The sequence below is a fragment of the Rattus rattus genome, chromosome 5 (genome assembly GCF_011064425.1).
Source record: "Rattus rattus isolate New Zealand chromosome 5, Rrattus_CSIRO_v1, whole genome shotgun sequence".
NCBI lineage: Eukaryota > Metazoa > Chordata > Mammalia > Rodentia > Muridae > Rattus > Rattus rattus.
The window spans coordinates 47,896,448-47,915,729 of NC_046158.1; the positions used below are offsets into that span (position 1 = coordinate 47,896,448).

Here is a 19,282-nt window from a genome sequence, read left to right on the forward strand (position 1 = left end):
CTTGGCATTCCTCAGCTCATGGGTGCCTCACTTCAGCCTCTGCCTTTCCTTCCTCTGCCTTGTGAATGTTTGTCCATATTTTCTGTTCACAAAAGGACACCAGTCTCCTTTGAATTAAGGACTACCCCAATCCAGAATGACCTTGTCTGACTTGTTTATGTCTGAGAAAACTCTATTGCCAAGTAGAGTCATGTTCTACAAGAACAAGAAGTTGAGACTTGAGTTTATCTTTTTAAGGAATACAGTTCAATCCAGAACACCCAAAAGAATCAGTGTCTGTCTATCTGCCTGCCTGTTTGTCTGTCTCTCTGTCTCTGTCTCTCTCTGTCTCTCTGTCTGTCTCTGTCTGTCTGTCTCTGTCTCTGTCTCTGTCTGTCTCTCTCTGTCTCTGTCTCTGTCTCTGTCTGTCTCTCTCTGTCTCTCTGTCTCTCTGTCTCTCTGTCTCTCTGTCTCTCTCTCTCTCTCTCTCTCTCTCTCTGTGTCTCTGTGTGTGTGTGTGTGTGTGTGTGTGTGTGTGTGTCCTTCCCTGTCTCTCCCCTTATATTGTATTCTGGATGAGTCACCAAGTCCTTTCTTCTACTTGAAGCTTCTCCTCTCACCCCTCTTCTCCTTTCCCAAGTCCTCTCTAATCAGCAACCCTCAAAGCTCAAGTGGTTACTTTTCAATCACCCCAAGTTCAAAGACGTTTTAAATCTCTATCTAAGCTGTTTCTTAGCACCAAAATAAAGAACAGTTCCTTTGCCTGGTCACTCTCTTCCCCTCCCAGCCTGGTTTTCCAAGACCCTCAGGCAGTCAGGTCTGCAAGGATTGGGGGGTTCTTGCCCATCACAGTTGCTATCACAGGGTGGAGCCCCAAGTCGAGAATGGCATCTTTTTTCTTTCTCCTTCTTTCTCATTCCACCTTCATTTCCCATCATCTAAACCCCTAGAAGATAGATTGAAGACGAAGATTAGAGAGGCTGGTGGCAATAAAGTTGAGTATGGTGACTGGATGTCAGAAAACAGTTACAGAAAACTAATGAAGTTAGCCAAAGAAGCTGTTTAAATAAAGAATTCCAAGAAGCTTTTGAGGTTCGCCAACCCTGCTGGCCTAAGTACAGCTTCATTTTTAAAATTAGTGCATAGACTGGACTCACTCGAATGCACAAAGTCTGTCTGTTAAAGAAGCATTCATCAATTCACCTCCACTAGCACCACTCTGATCGGACGGCTAACCCATTCCTGAGAAGTAGTGTTGTTCTCCTGGCTGAAAGGAGAATCAGAATTCTGTGTTCCAGCTTGGTTTGCTTTGGTCAATGTTTTGTGTCTCGTCAATTACTTTACACACTTTCTCCATGTTAGGGGGTCTGTCTGTCTGTCTGTCTGTCTATCTATCTATCTATCTATCTATCTATCTATCTACCTACCTATCTATCTATCTACCTATTTACCTATCCATGTATCATCACCTATTCATCTATCCACTAAAAGCCAGAATGTCTATCAAAACCCCCCACAGAATTTGGTCAGACCATCAGAGAAAGCAGACCATTTAGCCCTTGTAGGAATCCCCTGGGATGTTTAGTCTGAGGCCATCCACCTCTGATTAGCACAGCAGCTTCCGGAGGCAGGCATTTGCATTTACAGAGAACATAATCTTCCACACCACGTGGACCTTTCTGCTGCCCTTCACAGGGCTGGCACTGATTAAAGGACGCCATTGCCGCCATGTCAGAAGCTAGCTCCTGGTTGCTGGTCTATGCTTTGGAATATACATGCAAACAACAGACTAAGCCCCCAACACACATCAGAAACATTTGGGGGGGGGGTATTAGTGCCTTAACAGCCAAAAGAATAAATTCAGTTTTAATAATGGAAGCACAGTGTTCCAGGTACAGTCCAAGAAGGGAAACGGTGACATTTGAAATTGCTCTATGAATTAGCAAAGGACCCAGCACACACAGATTTTCCATAGACCGGTGCAGAGATGAGGCAGCCTTCAATCACAGCAGGCACGTATTTCTGGGCTTGTTCTTTTTTTAACTTCTCATTATGGAAAATTTGAACTTATACCAAAGCAGAATTATATAATGAACCCCGTGCACCCGGCACCCAGCTTTACCTATCGCCAAGTCCTGCTGACCCCCCTCTCTGCACTGTAGGGAAGCAGGTCCCACACAGAATATTATTACGTCTGCACCTTCATGGATGTCTTTTTAAAACTCACCTAAGTTCCTTAATGCTCTGAAATACTCAGTTGCCTGGTGAACATGTGAGTGCCTCTGCTGCACACTGTGTCAGTTCAGTTGAGTCGGGATCCAGAAGTTTATTTTGTAGAGAAAACTTACTTTAAAATGACTTTCTCCCCTTACTTGACAGTAAACTATTTATTACTCAGTGTCCTGTCTGTCAGGATTAAAACCAAATCTGGATTTGGACCTGATAGTACCTGCTTATAAAGCCACACTTAGAAGACGAGGTCAAGAAGTTTGAGGATGGTCTGGGCTACGTAACCGGACCTTTCTTTGAAAAAAGCAACAAAAAGAGCAAAATATGAGGAGGGGGGGGACAGAAGGAGGGAGGGGGGACAACTGGCATCTGAACAATGGTGCTGCTCAGTAAATACACTGTCAGAGGGTCCTGGAGGCAGACTGTAGCCGTGTGTTAAAGGGAGTTGGGGACCTTTGCACTTTATCTCACGTACAGACCGTCTCACTTGGTGTCAGTCTGTCACCTCTGACTAGGTTCTGCCAGGCTGTGGAACTCTGACGAAGTATCAAATACGGTGTGATTGGCCGTGTTTATAATCCAGTACTAGCCCAGCAGGAAAGAATTGTTGTTTTTGCTGTTGATGATGTTAAGTTTTCAAATGAGCGTGGTATATACTTTGATGGATATCAATAGAATTATTACTTTAGGAGATTTTATTGTCTGACAACTTCATATGTATATAAGATGCATCTTGATTACGGCTGCCCTAACTTGCCCTTCCCATTCTCCCTAGTTTCCCCCCAAAACTCCTCCTCCTACATTCATGTTGTCTTTTTCATTTGTTTTAAATAATCTACTGAGTCCAGTTAGTGTTGCCTGAATGTACCTAGGTGTAGAGCCTTCCCCCCCGACTATGGCATGTAGCCATGTTCCTCTCCAAGAACATCAAGGGAAGAGCAGATTCTCAGGGAGGGGACGTAGACTGGGGACATTCAAACACTCGGTCTCTGACAGTTATTTACAGACAACAGCAGTTTCCACTGGAAACATAGCAGTCAGCAGATCTCCACAACACCGCCCTCTGTCACACATGCCCTAGATCATCTATGGTGGGACCTCCTTCATGGCGGCTGAGCCAAGCCTGCTGATGTGGGGTTGCGTTTTTGGTGAACATCAAGTTAGCAAAAACTTGGCAATAGTTTGCTCAGGGCAGAGCCAGTCAAAATACACTGTGAGCCGCACGGGACTCCTGGGTCATAGACCTAAGTGTTTCTGTGCTCAGTAACTGAGCGAGGGATGGTCTCACTCACGGAGAAGATGCTGGGTCAGCCGGCTTGTAATCTGCTCAGCTCCATTACTTTAATGAGTACCTAACTCTAGACGGGCAAAGAACACTGACGCTTGACATCACATTTGCCCCAGAGACTCTGAGAGGGATGGTTGGTCTCCACATCAGGGCTGAGCGGAAACTTCCCCTAGGTTCGGTTTGAGCCACAAAACTCAGAGGTCTATAGCCTCTCTCCATTAGCCAATCTCAGCCCAGCACTTAAAGTCCTTGGGATAATGAAGTAAAGGTTGCAATAGATATATAGAGACTAAGAGCTACCACGTTCCTCAATGGGAGTTAAGAAAAGGTCTTACCTTCTACTCCAGGCTGGCCTCACAATCCTCTTCAGTCTGCCCTCCCAAGGTGCCAAGATCACAAGCATGCAACACCATGCAGGACATTGCCACATCCTTTCCCATAACCGACATCATGTGACAGAGGAGCTCACCTGATAGTTCACAAATAAGACATTGGAAAGCATGGTTCACTTCACGATTCTCAACTTTGTGTGTGTGCTTTTGCTTTTAATTTGTATGGATACATGCTTTGCCTGCGTATGGCACAGTGCCCATGCCTGTATGCCGTGTGCATGCAGTCAGTGTTCTCCAAAGCCAGAAAAGGGCATCATATTACCTGGGATTGGAGTCACAGATAGTTATAAGCTACCATGTTGAACCTGGGTCCTTTGGAAAAACAGCTAGTGTTCTTAATCACTGAGCCATTGTTCCAGCTCCAATTTCCAATTTTTTTTTCATTTAAATGCATTCTGCCTTAGAAACGTAGATGTCTGAGGGCATCATCATTGTTAATGGTTGGCCATCTTCTTCCCCCTTCTCCAGTTCGGAGAACTCCATCAGACCAAGGGACAGATCAAGTCACGTGCTCCAGCCCTTTGCTCTGAAGATAGCTTGGAAAATCCGGCTTTGCCTTAATGTTTGCCTGTTATCTCTCTAGGTCACCCTCGGTTTTTCAACCAGCTCTCTACTGGTTTGGATATCATCGGTTTAGCTGGTGAATGGCTGACATCTACTGCCAATACCAATATGTAAGTCTCACGAGTTCCTTTCCTATACGCACACATGATGTATATGGCTTGTGGTTTGAAAGTTTCACTCTGATGGCTCTGTTCTGTTAGAGTTCGTTTTTCTCATAAACTCTTTTGGATTTGCCACAAGGTGAGAAACTGTTCTTGAGTATGTAACAAGTGCATACTCGCGAGAGAGCTTTGAACTTTCCATGTGAAATCACACGTCAGACTGTTTCTCTGAATGTACATCTAAAAGGTCACTCTTTAGGCTATGATTTTGGTTTCCTTTCCCACCCAAGCACATTGGTACTTAACACTTAGGCTGCATTTCCTTCATAATCAAGCTACTATTAGCCACGAATCAGTTTGATCGACCTACTGTTTAAAATTTCTACAGCAGTGTTCATCTACGGCAGACACAGAATGCATTCATTTCAGAATAACAGAGTTTTCACTGAGTTTGACACTTTGGGAAACACAGCCTGCTTATCTAGACAACGCTTTCACTTACTTCTGCTGTCTTTCAAATTTATATAAAAGTTATCCCGAGATGTATAACCTGAGTGGGCTTAGAAATCACCCTGTGCGTCATCTCTAGGGGTAAGAATGTATTACAAGATATGGAAGGTCACCATAGCTTAAGGACAAATTATCTTTTCCCTCAACACTAGTGACAGTGACTTACTATCAGTGCATCCAGACAGTGGCACAACATTCAATTAAAGTATCCAAAGGAAATTAGTGGAGCAAATGTATTATAATAATTTAATGGCAACTGCATAAGAACCACAGGGGTTTCTATCACTGCTACAACACTGAAAAGCTATTTATTTGTTATTTGTTAATTATTCTGTGGCACCAGGCACCAAACCCAGGCCTAGGGCATGCTAAACATGCAAACCCAGGCCCAGGCCATGCTAAGTTTGTAAACCCAGGCCTAGGCCATACTAAGTATGCAAACCCAGGCCTAGGCCATGCTAAGCATGTAAACCCAGGCCTAGGCCATGCTAAGTATGTAAACCCAGGCCTAGGCCATGCTAAGCATGTAAACCCAGGCCTAGGCCATACTAAGTATGCAAACCCAGGCCTAGGCCATGCTAAGCATGTAAACCCAGGCCTAGGCCATGCTAAGTATGTAAACCCAGGCCCAGGCCATGGTAAGCATGTAAACCCAGGCCTAGGCCATACTAAGTATGCAAACCCAGGCCTAGGCCATGCTAAGCATGTAAACCCAGGCCTAGGCCATGGTAAGCATGCAAACCCAGGCCTAGGCCATGCTAAGCATGTAAACCCAGGCCCAGGCCATGGTAAGCATGTAAACCCAGGCCTAGGCCATGGTAAGCATGCAAACCCAGGCCTAGGCCATGCTAAGCATGTAAACCCAGGCCCAGGCCATGGTAAGCATGTAAACCCAGGCCTGCATGGTAAGCATGCAAACCCACCCAGGCCATGCTAAGCATGCAAACCCAGGCCTAGGCCATGCTAAGCATGTAAACCCAGGCCCAGGCCATGCTAAGCATGTAAACCCAGGCCTAGGCCATGCTAAGCATGTAAACCCAGGCCTAGGCCATGCTAAGCATGTAAACCCAGGCCTAGGCCATGCTAAGCATGTAAACCCAGGCCTAGGCCATGCTAAGCATGCAAACCCAGGCCTAGGCCATGCTAAGCATGTAAACCCAGGCCCAGGCCATGGTAAGCATGCAAACCCAGGCCCAGGCCATGCTAAGCATGCAAACCCAGGCCTAGGCCATGCTAAGCATGTAAACCCAGGCCCAGGCCATGCTAAGCATGTAAACCCAGGCCTAGGCCATGCTAAGCATGTAAACCCAGGCCTAGGCCATGCTAAGCATGTAAACCCAGGCCTAGGCCATGCTAAGCATGCTGCATGCAAACCCAGGCCTAGGCCATGCTAAGCATGTAAACCCAGGCCCAGGCCATGGTAAGCATGTAAACCCAGGCCTAGGCCATGGTAAGCATGCAAACCCAGGCCTAGGCCATGCTAAGTTTGTAAACCCAGGCCTAGGCCATGCTAAGCATGTGTCCTGCCATTGTGCTCCACTTTAGCCCTCACAACTTACTCCTTAAGTTTGTTGCAATCGGTAGACTGGAAAAGTGAACGTAGATCAATGAGTGGGTTTGTGAGAAGTCTCACATGACTGCTGACAGAATGCTGGCTCGTGGTCACCCGTTTTTCTTGAGCCGTGGCCAGCCACAAAGCCAAAAGGGCATCTTTAAACTACAAATTGCTCATGAGAATCCTAAGGCTGCCTAACGCTGTGACTTAAAATGCTAAAGCTGCATTCAGAAACTCAGACGAAATTTTAAAAGTAAACAGGGTGGGGTTGGGGATTTAGCTCAGTGGTAGAGCGCTTGCCTAGCAAACGCCAGGCCCTGGGTTCGGTCCCAGCTCCGAAAAAAAAGAAAAAGAAAAAAAAAAAAAAAAAAAAGTAAACAGGGCAAGTGGAGCCTTTTGTGCTGAAGGGCACAAAAAATCAAGCTGATTAGGGAATGAAAGTGGTTTTATCATACTTCCTGATCATGAGTCAAGGCATCTCGTGTCATGTCTGTGTCCGACTCCTGAGACTTCAAAAGTCAGGAATTCGGGTCAGGGATGATGCAATCTATCCACGACCTCGTCAAACACAAAGCCCCGCCCCCAACTCTGCCATCTTTACTCTATTATAGTTTATAGAATAAAATGCTTATCACCAAGCACAAACACCGTAGCATACTAATTATAACTTGGCGAAAATGCACTAATACTTAACTAACAGGAAGTCTAACAGGAAGGAACAACTTAAATTAGAAAGCGCAGTCTGTCTGTTTTAACCCAGCAATTTAGGAAACAAGTGGGGGAAGCACAGTGTGTATGGATCTGGGCTGGGAAGGTGGCTCAGTGGCCCATCACTTGCTGAGCATCTTCAAGGCTCTAGGCTTGACCTTCCCTGACCCCCAAATAACACATGTTCAGCAAGGCTCAAACACCCAGTTACATAGGCACCGCACCTACCCAGCGTCTTTACATGTGTTCTATGGGCTTCTGACCGTCACTCCTAATGTGTAGCCAATCTCAAAGTAAATCAAGAGCTCACCCCTTTTAACCATTTATGACCAGATCCTCTAAAAGCTTTTCTTGAACCAGAAAACTATGCATTACAGGTTCTCCCCTTGACCGCTTTCTGGTCTATATTAATAAAATCAAAATTCACGGCTCCTCCCTCAGCTCCCAGCTCAGCTACGAGACACTAAATATGTCCCAGCCATCTGAGGTCAAGGCCAAGCTAGCTAAATGACACATGGTAATTGCCTCTCCTCTGAACAGGAGGTATTTATGAAATATGATTCAATTCTAACAGATCGATAGAGAAGGTTATTTAAAATAGTGAGAGAGTTCCTGTCAGCTCCCAAGACAGGCGTTGTGCGAGGAAGTGATAGCTGTTCTCTAGACAGTCTCCTCAGCCAGGAGCCCTGGAAGATCATGGCATGCAGCAGCCTCGCAGGTAGCATCTGCTTCCTTGTGACAATTCCTTCTTCAGTTAGGAACACCAGTCCAAATAAGCCTGAGAGAGACTGGCAGGAGCGCCTTCTTTATTCTGGCCAATTGTGATTTAATTACTGATGTGTTCGTACCTCCCCTCCCATCTCCACATCCGCTGGGTTTGGGTAGCACTGGAAAAGAGCGTAATTACTACCTTCTGAAAAGTCCTCTCAGAGAAGGATCTAATATCCTCTTTCGGGTGGATCTGAAGGACCAGGTAGGCCATCTGACTGGTTAGAAAAGAAAGAACGTTCATGTCCGTGCTTTTATATCAGCTTGCACACGCAGCTTGGGACCTGGGCTCCCAGGCAAGGATGGAGGAGAATACAACAAAAACCTTGGCAAATGTGTAGTGGTCCTTGGCATGTACTCCTCTTCTCTTCCAAAGCAGGGCCACCAAGAACAACCGTGTGAGCAGGCTGTGTAAGCAAAGACACCCGGTATAATATGTAATTGTGACAGCAAGATCAGTCTCACCTCTTACCGTGAGCTTGAGGGTCTCACGTAACTATTGCTTTATTTTCACGGAAGTCACTGGAAAATTTTTCCTGTGGAGTCATCAGTCATCATGCACCGAGGGGCAAGCTGTTAGAGCAGAGCTTGCACCAGGCAGTTCCCATTTGTCGTGGAGAAACAGCTACGACTGGGATGTCTGACCCTGAAACAGACAGCTAAGATCTCACACAAATCAGTGTTCCTCTTGAGATTTTTCATCAGGAAAAGAGGGAGCAATGGCGTCTTCCCCTCAGAGTGATCCCGAAGACTTAACTACAGCTCAGTCCTAAGACACCCATTCTCCAGGATAGGAAGGCACACACAGCCTCCTGCCTCTTGTTTCTGACTCTTGCCATCTTTGTGCAATAGAGCATCTCCCTCAGTCCCCCTTAAGTATCTTACTTATGTCTCCTGCCACATCTGTAGAGAGGACGTCTGAGGAGCTCAACAGCTTTCATTAAAGTCCTCAGCCTGGAGGTCACCAAAAATCCAGGTTCTTTTGTGCTTTTCTGGTTCATATTATGCCATGCAGTTCTCAGCTACAAAGCTTCTTCACATTGCATGCCGATAGCTGGAGTTCTGGCCCTTACTCTCTGTTCCAAAACTCGGAAAACAAGAGGGCATGATGGACTGAGGGACTGAGGAAGGGAGGAAGGGACGGAAGCAGGGTCCACAAAGCAGGGACATAGCATTACTGCTAGGAAACCTCAGAACCACATGAACAATACTTTCCACAGAATGTGGACTAGCTAGCCCCATGGTTAAGTGTAAGGAAGCTAGAAAAGACAGTCTCTGGTCTTGGTGATGCACACTCTAAACAGACTGCAGCGAAGGAAAAGACAATAGATACTGTTCATGACACGGCAACAGCATCTTGACAGTGGATCCACTTTAATCCTGAGTACGTCTCACTGACAAGCTGAAGTGGACTGTCAAGGGGCCCACCTACCTCCCCACTGAGTCCTCTCTTAATATCCTCCCATCTTGGTGTTTTAAATCCTTAATTCCAATCCATGTCTCACACTGTATGCCGAGGCCTTTTGAGGGACAACTTCACTGATCTCAGATCCCGAACTGTAACCACGTGCTTTGACCTTACCAGCTTCTTCCAGGTCCTCCTTGACCTTTGGTCTCTTGACATCATCTCTCACCTGTCATTTAGAGAAGAGGTTCTTAATCTGGGGTCCAAATCGTCAGGAGAAGAATCTCTAACAAGTGTGTACAAAACAGTGTGTATATCCACGCCTTTTTACCTGGAGATCGAGGCTATGGTTTTCCCAGGATTCCTAAAGGGGTCTGTGATCCAACTGAATCATGAGCTACTGATCTAGAGTAAACTTCAAAATCTTTCATAGGAATATGGATACAGGAAAATGCCTCTCACCATAATTCTAAATATGACCCAAAATGGACAGACAGGATCAGAAGTATCTGGAACAAAATATCCCATTGGCCCATTTGTCAGATTATGAATCAACAGTCATGACCAGTGAGTATCCAGAGGAACCTTTGCAAACGTGTAGTTGTCCTAGGCACACACAGGTCTTCTCTTCTGAAAGGTTTCTCTAAGCTTCTCGGAGAGGAAGAATGTGAAGACTGAGTTCAGACGTCAAATAGTACTAGCTGTGAGAAATCTGGTCCCTCAGACCAAGGCAGAAACCCTCAAACAAGATGTACCTCAGGCTAAGAAACAAATGCCGATTTACCCCTACTAAGTTTCCATCTCAAGCTTGGGAATGGTGTCTCATAACATCTGTCTCCTCCAAACACTGAAAGAAGGTTTAGGATCAAGTACCCAACATAGATAAGGCCTCAGAAATACACGAGACCAGATAGTCTCCTGAGGAAGCTCTAGACCCTTCTTGCCTATCCTGAAGAGACACTGCCATGTTCCTGGTCCATCCTTGGCAAGGACTGATTTATGCCACTGTGAGGGCTAAGTTGATTCTATCCTGCAACACACATCAAACCAACTCCTTGGTTTTCAGTTCCACACATTCCCCCTCCTCACATGGTCCCTACCTGGCATCTATTACTGATTTGTCTCTAACTCGACTTTCATCCAGTCCTTGAGCTAGTTCTGATATTGTGTTGTGTGGTCCCATTGTTCCTTTCCTTGGCCTCGAGAGATTTCTTACTGCTCTTTGATATTGTGAGATGTAAGCACACAAACTGCCATCAGTCCCTCTTCACCGTGCAAATATTTGGCCGTCTCAATGTTTCAAAAACCAGTGGGACTGTAGATCATACATTTGTTCAACGATGTGGAGATGCAAACCATGAGTTTGCCTCTTGCTACACCCAGCATTGCACGCTAAACCAGGAACCCTTCTCTTCTTCTTCCTTTATCAGGCCATCAGACATGAGGGAGTGTTGGTTGCTACGGTGATGGGGCTCAGAGCAGGACCAAAGCATGAGTGTGGCCTCCAGAGGTGATGGTAACTGAACACATGTTCTCCAAGGGTCTTGCTCCCAAAATCTCAGGGGACCGCCAAGCAAAGTGGACACGATCCTTTTGAAACAAAATTCTTCTCCCCCTCCCACCAGACATATCCTGAGGATCCTCTTGGGTCTTTTGTTGTCCTCCTGCACAGCCACATAATTAATGTGACTGGTTTTTTTTTCTTCCCCTTCCTGATTAAAGCTTATTGACATCGCCTGTGTTTTGCCCATAGCCATAGTTATCTCATTCTTGCAAGTAGCTTTTCTAAATCAACTAAGCAAGATTCCCATTAGTCTTTGGCATTGGCATTCAACTCCAGTCTTCTAAATGATGACGATGCCTCCTGTGTCACTCAGCTGGTTCGGTCTAGGCATCTCGTTTCAGCTAGGATGGTCTTGGCTCAGCCTACAGACACTGAAGCTTAAGAAGTTCAAGGCAAGGCAAGAAAAAGAGCCTCAGAGTTTAGTAGACGGATTCTGTCTTTAGGCTCAGTCTTCTGCGAGTGGTCCTCCTTGACTTCTCTTGGACCCTGTTTAGCGCTCCGATCTTGCTCCCATGACTGTCCCACCAGACAGCGCCACTGCTTTGTACTTCTTTAAAAAAAAAAAAAAAAAAAAAACACCGCTTGCTTCATTTACATCTGTTCGTTGGGAGGCGCATGCAACCTGACAGGAGAGCTGACACTCGCAGTCAGATATGATGCCAGTTGACCGTCTTCTTGTTATTTATAAATTGTAATTAGGAAATCATCACTTCTAATTATTTTTGACAGATATCGACTCCAGAGAATTATAGATACATAGTTTTCCTTAGGGATTATTAGAAGAAAGAACATGTAGATAATTACATTGAGATCTTTAAAACATGGGTCAATATTCCCAATTATCTTCAGTCAGCTTTCAGATGTTTACAATGTTTCTGAAAGATAGAATGTAGCCCTGCCTACAAGTGTGAAATGGCAGTCCTTCTTCCTCTTTTTTTTTTTTTTTTTTTTTTAAAGATTCAACCAATTGTAAGTAGAAGCCAAAGTGCAGCTTTTCAAATTAACCCTTGCCCTCACCTACACATAAGAACGGTGAATCCTCTCCTCTGGGCGAACCCCACCAGAGACAGGTGAGGCTCCCTTTTGCTGGTGAAGTATCTCACAGCAGACTTTCCACCACCTCTCTTGGTAACCCAGGCTGGCTTTTTTGACACTTTGGGACTGGCGGACATGTGGATTCAGGAAAAAGAATCATTGTAGTGGTTTTGTGCATCCATTTTTAGTACCCAACCACAACTGCTGGACCAATGGACTGTGTTCATCAAAGACATAGGTTTATTTCTTCGTTTTCCCTTCTTCATTTCACTGTCGCTCCAGGTTCACATATGAGATTGCACCCGTGTTTGTTCTTATGGAACAGATCACACTTAAGAAGATGCGAGAGATCATTGGATGGTCAAATAAAGATGGTGATGGGATATTTTCTCCTGGTAGGTTTCTTCTCTATAACTGCCCCCCCCCGTACTGCCAATGTGGATCCTTTTGTTCTTTTTTATTAAAATTACAAACAAATGTCGATTACAGAAATTAATGAGTTTCATTGTAACGTTTGCATATATATACGCATCTCTCATATATATATATGAGAGATGGTCTTAGCACTCTGCCTCCCTGTCTTAATCAGAATGAAGGCTAGCAAGAATGTTACTACCTTAGGAACTAACTAACCAGACTGTGTCTGGTTATGCTAAATGGTGCTGTTCTGACAAGAGTAAAACTAGGAATCAGTGAATTGGATTATCCAGGAACTGAGTTCAGTCCAAATATTGTATCTACATTAGTCTCTAACACAAAGTAGATACAATAAAAATCTTTAGAATAACAACTGCTATCCTTATGGGTAAGAAGCAGTTATGAATGGTGTTAGCGGCGGTGTGACTACATACAGGGGGAAAAGAAGAAATAAGAATACAATAGTCCAGGCCATTCAAGCAGACCACAGATTTGCCTACTTCATCCTAAGGCAACTAATACCAAAGTGGCTGGTTTGTATTAGCCAGACATTCCTTTTGTATCTTTATTTACAGGGACATGAGTTTGTATCTGCTTAAATAAGCTTAGACCTCTCCTAGACTCAGGAGCTCAGCTGGGCTAGTCATTGAAAGGAGTACCCAAGCTGGTAACCAAGAAATGCATTATTTCTTTCTGAAAGCTCCATTACTCTCTTTCTCTGTCTTTCTGAACTCTGGGAAGAGATTCAACTTTGTTCAGTAAACACAGGAGATGGGAGCTGGGAGCTGTAACTAGTCATGTCTTTGCTGCTACTCCCACCGCCTCTTATATTGCGTGTAGGCTTTGGGTAGGCACTGCAATGCATGGATCACCTCCAGCACAATTGCCTGCATAGCTCTGGAGATCAGTGAGCACTTCAAGTCTCAGAGCAAAGAGTCCAGAGGGAAGTCCTTAGGACTAAAGAAACCAGCAGAACTTTCAGGATATTGTCCTTTCCCTTCCCAATGGGATGAAACACCAGCTCAACCTTCGTGTTAAAACCCCAACAGAACCCCAACAACCACCCCGCTATGTCTGCTTGTTGATAGGGGGAGCCATATCCAACATGTACAGCATCATGGCGGCTCGGTACAAGTACTTTCCAGAAGTGAAGACAAAAGGCATGGCGGCTGTGCCCAAACTGGTCCTCTTCACCTCAGAACACGTGAGTTGGGGACTCTGGCTTGTGGCTTGTGATGGTTTTCAAGGGACTGTGCAACCTTTAACCTCAAGCATCCATTTGTTGCAGAGTCACTATTCCATAAAGAAGGCTGGGGCTGCGCTTGGCTTTGGAACTGACAATGTGATCCTGATAAAGTGCAATGAGAGGTAGGAAGGGTGGAGCGAGCGTCAGGTTCCTGATGTAGTAAATGTGTTCATCTGTTAAATTTGCTGTATTGTGTTTAAGGATTGGCTCCGTACAGTGTGCCAAGCTGCTAATGGTCTGTTGAAAATATCCATTTAAATTACTTTTTGCTGCTGCTGAAAAAGGTTTTTTCTCCCCTTGTATAATCTTGTTAATTCTTTATTTTAACTTCTCTCTTTTTATAATAATTACAGGGGGAAGATAATTCCAGCTGATTTAGAGGCAAAAATTCTTGATGCCAAACAAAAGGTATGAGAGTTTTGGTACATCTGAAACTTCAGTGAGTACCTTTTTTTTTTTTTTAATGTCTGTTTCTCATCTACACGATGAAATATTTTGATAAGGGAATAATTGTATTACATTTCCAAGATTTCTATCTGAGATTTTCACTTATTTCCAACTTGTAAAAGGATTTGGCCCCAAAGCTGAGTCTACAAGTCAAACATTGTATGTGTGTACATGCGCACGTGTGTGCATGCGTGTATGTGTTTTTATGTTTGGGTGTGTGTGTGTATGTGTGTATAAAATAAAGAGTTTAGTCATTAAGTCACCATGTGTCAAGAAGATCATTAATTTGATCTGCTTCAATGAATCAAGTACCTGGGATTCAGAAAAATTTAGCCAAACTGAACTTTTTTGCATTCGTTTGAACTTTTGCTTTCAAATTGAACTTTGCTTCTTGCTAGATATAGTCTAATTTTAATAAGTACCATTTTGTCATGGGACTCTGTTTAGCAAAGCTTTTCTGTGCCCCAGCAGATGGCTCACAGTACTTGGCAAATCCAGCTCAGCAAACTACACAAAGCGATTCCGTAGAACAGATGTACCCAAGGCCCTGCCATGGAGCTTCCGCCATTCACCACCACGTTGTTGTTCAGTCACCTTCTCGTGCCTTCTTTTCTGACTGTGACTGTTTGCTGGGGCCACCACAGAGGGGGTGGATGGAGTTTTACTGGCCAAGGGCTAAGCCCCCAAACTCTCTGAGACTCAGAGAGCTCCCCAGCTTGCCCTAGCTCCTTTCTTTCATTTCTTTGTTTTCCTCTTTTCCATGCCAACATCCTAGCATGAATTGGCGTTTCAGCATTCCCAGTTATAGACCTACTACTATTATTATGTGGGTGCATGTGTTCATGTGTTTGCAGGTGTACATGTGCAGGTGTGTGTGTGTGTGTGTGTGTGTGTGTGTGTGTGTGCAGGTGTGTGTGTGCAGGTGGGCACATGCAGGTGTGTTACAGGTGTGTGTGGAAGCCAGAGGACATGAAGCATAGGCACTGCATCATTTATTTGAGACAAGGTCTCTCCCTGCCTCTCCCTGCCTCTCCCTGCTCTCTCCCTGCTCTCTCCCTGCTAAGCAGCAAGCCTCAAAGACCCACCTATCTCCATTACCCGTCCCAGAGATTACAAGCATGCACCAACGTGCTGCTTCTTAAGTGTGAATTCTCAGGTCCTCATGTTTTCAATCAAAGCAAGCACTTTACCAGCTGAGCTAATTTCCCAGTATCCACCTCTTTTTAAAAAATGTTTAAGTTTAATTGTGTTATCAAACCACTTAGAACAGCATGACTCCCACAGAGAGCAATGTCCAGATGATGTCAAAGCGCTCATCACTCCAAATACTTAGTATTTTTTCTTTAGTTCCTGTCATGTAACTTACCACTGTGATATATTTTATGCGTTTTGCCCATCTGTTTTTAAGTCCATCATGTTAGAATTCTTTCTCTACTTGCTCCCTGTACTGTTCCAGCACCAAAAACCTGGCATATAAAAGTCACTCACAAGAAACAAAACAAAACCAACAACGTATTCCTGTCAAATGGATGAATGAAAAACGAAGAGTACTTCAAGCCACGGTCTCTAATTTCACCAGCTTGGCTCACAGTTAGAAATAAAGACTGGTGCCTTCTACTTCCTGTGGAAACAAGTAGATGGGGAAGGTTAAAAACCACAGACAAGGGGCCTGGGGCGATGGCTCAGCAGCTGAGAGGGCATACGCTCTTCCACCGAACCAGACGTTGGCTCCCAGCACCCAGCATCAGGCTTACAACCACCCGATACTCCATCTCTGCGATATTAAAATCCTCTTCTGTGCACTGAGGGTAGCAATACACACTGGGCACACAGGCACATGGACAGACACACACACACACACACACACACACACACACACACACCAAACAAATAAATGAAAACGTTTTTTTAAAGCACTAATCAGCTATCTCTTTCACCTTGTAGGGATTTGTTCCCCTTTATGTCAATGCAACCGCAGGCACGACTGTTTATGGAGCGTTTGATCCGATCCAGGAGATTGCAGACATATGTGAGAAATACAACCTTTGGCTGCATGTGGATGTAAGTGTCCTTGTCACACACAACCTTGTCCTGTTAAGGGGTAGAAACAACCCTTTCACCCTGAACACCCTGCCTGGCCTGACCTACATACATTAGCTCCTGCTCTTCCCCACTCCTCAGTGAGCCATTTGTGAACAGTGCATGCCTCGGGACCTGGTCACCCTCTGGGATTCATTCCGTCCTGGCCAATGGCTACCTTGTGTGGATCCTTCTAGAGCCTACTATGATGACCAGTTGCTTTATTTGGATGAATGGATGTAAATATAGCTGACTTCAGATAGAAAAGAAATTCTGAAAAGGATTTCAGAAGAAACTAAGACATAGCGTACAGGAAGTGGCCATGAGTGTGAACATTTAGTCACCTGCCTGCATCCCACATCTGGAACACTTCTCAGAAAGATGTCCATCTGCTTCATGCAGGAAAATAAGGATGTATACAGAAGGCATGAGCAGCTACGAGATTAATCCCAAAATTTGCCAGCAAATGTGTGCTCTTACGTACATCATTGGAGACCCCCATGCATTTTCTCATTGGATGTAATTTCTTGGATATAGACAAAAGGAAAATCTGCCCCACTGTTGAATAAATGGCTCACAAAGGCTGTGCCGTGTCGAATGCTATGCCAGGCTTAGCATTACAGTAAAACAGGTAGCGTGGTACCCAGAGCAGTGTCTCCTATGACTGGGGCTTCTGAGTTTCTCAAGACTTTTTTGGAAGAGGCAGGCAGTTGCTGCTACCTTCTAAGCTGCCTTCAGTACCATCATGGCTGTCAAGACTAGTATATTGGATTCAGAGAATCCCTGGCTTGTCGCAACACTCTGTGTTTCGATCCACAGTCACCACAAACAATCCACTCTTTCTAGATCACGAAGACATTCTCTGGAGGAAGTTTATGTAAAGAAATGGAAAACACTGAAGAGCCCGCAGCCTTGGCAACTCGAACTGTTGGCATGGGCTTATTCCATAGGTCATCCCTCGTGTAACCTTGACCTGCCTGTCTTTGCTTCCCTCGTGCTGGAATGAAAGGCTTATCTTCCTTTTAGAGTCTTCAGCATTAAAGCTCCTCTGGTCTCTCTTCTGTCCTTGCAGGCTGCCTGGGGTGGTGGGCTGCTCATGTCCCGGAAGCATCGCCACAAACTCAGCGGCATAGAAAGGTACAGTAGGCTCCATGGCCCCCTTCATCTTCTGCATCAGATACACTATACATCTTGGCCCATCCCTTCCCCTCCCACCCCCCCACGTCAGCCTAAAGTCTCCCAGCCCTGATTTTCAGTGATGGACGACCTCAATCAGACTAAGCAAACTTTAGCTCACCTGGTGTCTTTTGAGTGCATGGTTTATTTACAAGTCAAATGAGTCCCCAGTGAATCCATGCGTGGTGAAGTGGGGCACCCAGTGAGGTGCCTAGGAAGGAGAAAGGTGAAGAAGACAGGGAGGTCATTGGTTATTCCTTTAACTCCTCTTCCTCTGTAAGGTAGCAGATGACTGAGACACCCCACTCCCCTGCCTTGCAAAAGCAAGGCAGGGAACAAAGATGTAGAAAAGAATATTCCAGGCAGAGAGCGTGTTCAATACAAAGGCCCTGAGACATGACTCGTGGCCATCCTGAGGACAGTGGATGTGACAGGTGAAGACCAGGGCAGTAAGAAGACGGGGCCTGGAAGTTCATGGGTGCCCTCTCCTAGCAAGGACTCTGGATTCTGTAGCCCTGACTGCCTGCTCTCTTCTCTGGTTTGAAACACCCACTGTCAACACAAGGTTGGCTCGTTAAAGATGAAACGTATGACCATATAATTTGGAGGCAAATATATGAAACATCTTGGGCAGTTCTCATTTCCCACCCTTGGGTCCAGGTGAAAGAGTGAACACTGGGCTTGTTCCTCATTAGCATTACAGCATGCACGGTTCCCGAAGGGAGCCATCCCCCACCATGCCCTATTTCCCTCCACTTGCAGTAGCAGAGAATCATTTACTTCGTGCCTTCGGGACATTCAGAAAGCCATCTTAAAGCCAATTTATGAGATCTAAATATAATTTTTAATGACTTGACATGCAACAGCAGTGACAAAATTGGTTAAGTTCATGCCTTCTAAGTGGATTGACATGGAGTCTTCTCTATGATGCCAGCACTTGTCAACCTTCCTGGGAGTCCTCCCAGGCCTCTTTCATCAGAGATCCTTTTTGGGCACATAGGGGGAAAATTCTTCAAGCTCTGTCCTGAACATGTGCGCATGTGCGCGCGCACACACACACACACACACACACACACACACACACACACACACACACGACTAACCCACACGACTAAAAGCCCACAGTGAGGGGTTAGTACTGGGTTAGCACAGATATGGAATCTCAAGGCAATTGTGACATCAGAGAAAACACCCATCTCAGGTATTAAAATGCAGAGCCCAGCTATGGCTGAGGCCATCAGAAAAGGGTCTGTAACCCACAGAAGCAAATTTCCCAAGTTTGAATCATTATACATTACACTCAGTTGTTTCTGTAATGTCCTAGCTAGTGTGCTCCTTAGTCATCTAATTGCGTCTGACAGAGTGATCCAGTTGCTAGGAGACCATGCTTGCTAAGTGAGCATGGCGGCCCAGACTGGCAAGAATCATGCTGATTTCTCAATCGCTGCTGCTAGGTAGTCCAAGTCTATGGCAGTGCAGCTGATCATTGCCTTGAGGTGCGCCATCAGCAGGCAGACCCTTGTCACTAGCCCTGCTTTAAATCAAAACAGAAAGGCAGAAAGCAGTCTACGGCTTCCAGAAGGAAGCAGTCTAGTGTAGGGACTGTGAGTGTTGGTTCTGTAAAGAGAATCCTGGAGCTGGACCAAGACCCAGCAACTCCCAGCTGTGTGGCTTTGGATAATGTGGCTAGCCTATCTGTGCATATGTTTCTTCTCGTAAACGAGAAGCAATAGGAATATCTACATCGTGGTGTTGCTGTGAGAATCACATATACAAGGGCCTATGATTACATATTCCATGAACTTGTTTTATCTTTTAT

General features: G+C 45.2%; 1 protein-coding gene across 1 annotated transcript in view; it reads left to right on the forward strand.

Moving 5' to 3' along the window:
• Gad1 (glutamate decarboxylase 1) overlaps nt 1–19,282 on the forward strand; it is a 40,935-nt gene that overhangs the window by 12,407 nt on the left and 9,246 nt on the right. The window contains exons 6-12 of the mRNA XM_032903463.1: nt 4,472–4,562; nt 12,381–12,493; nt 13,604–13,719; nt 13,804–13,883; nt 14,115–14,169; nt 16,153–16,269; nt 17,360–17,424. Of these exons, the coding sequence (XP_032759354.1) occupies nt 4,472–4,562; nt 12,381–12,493; nt 13,604–13,719; nt 13,804–13,883; nt 14,115–14,169; nt 16,153–16,269; nt 17,360–17,424 (637 nt within the window). The remainder of the gene's footprint in view (nt 1–4,471; nt 4,563–12,380; nt 12,494–13,603; nt 13,720–13,803; nt 13,884–14,114; nt 14,170–16,152; nt 16,270–17,359; nt 17,425–19,282) is intronic.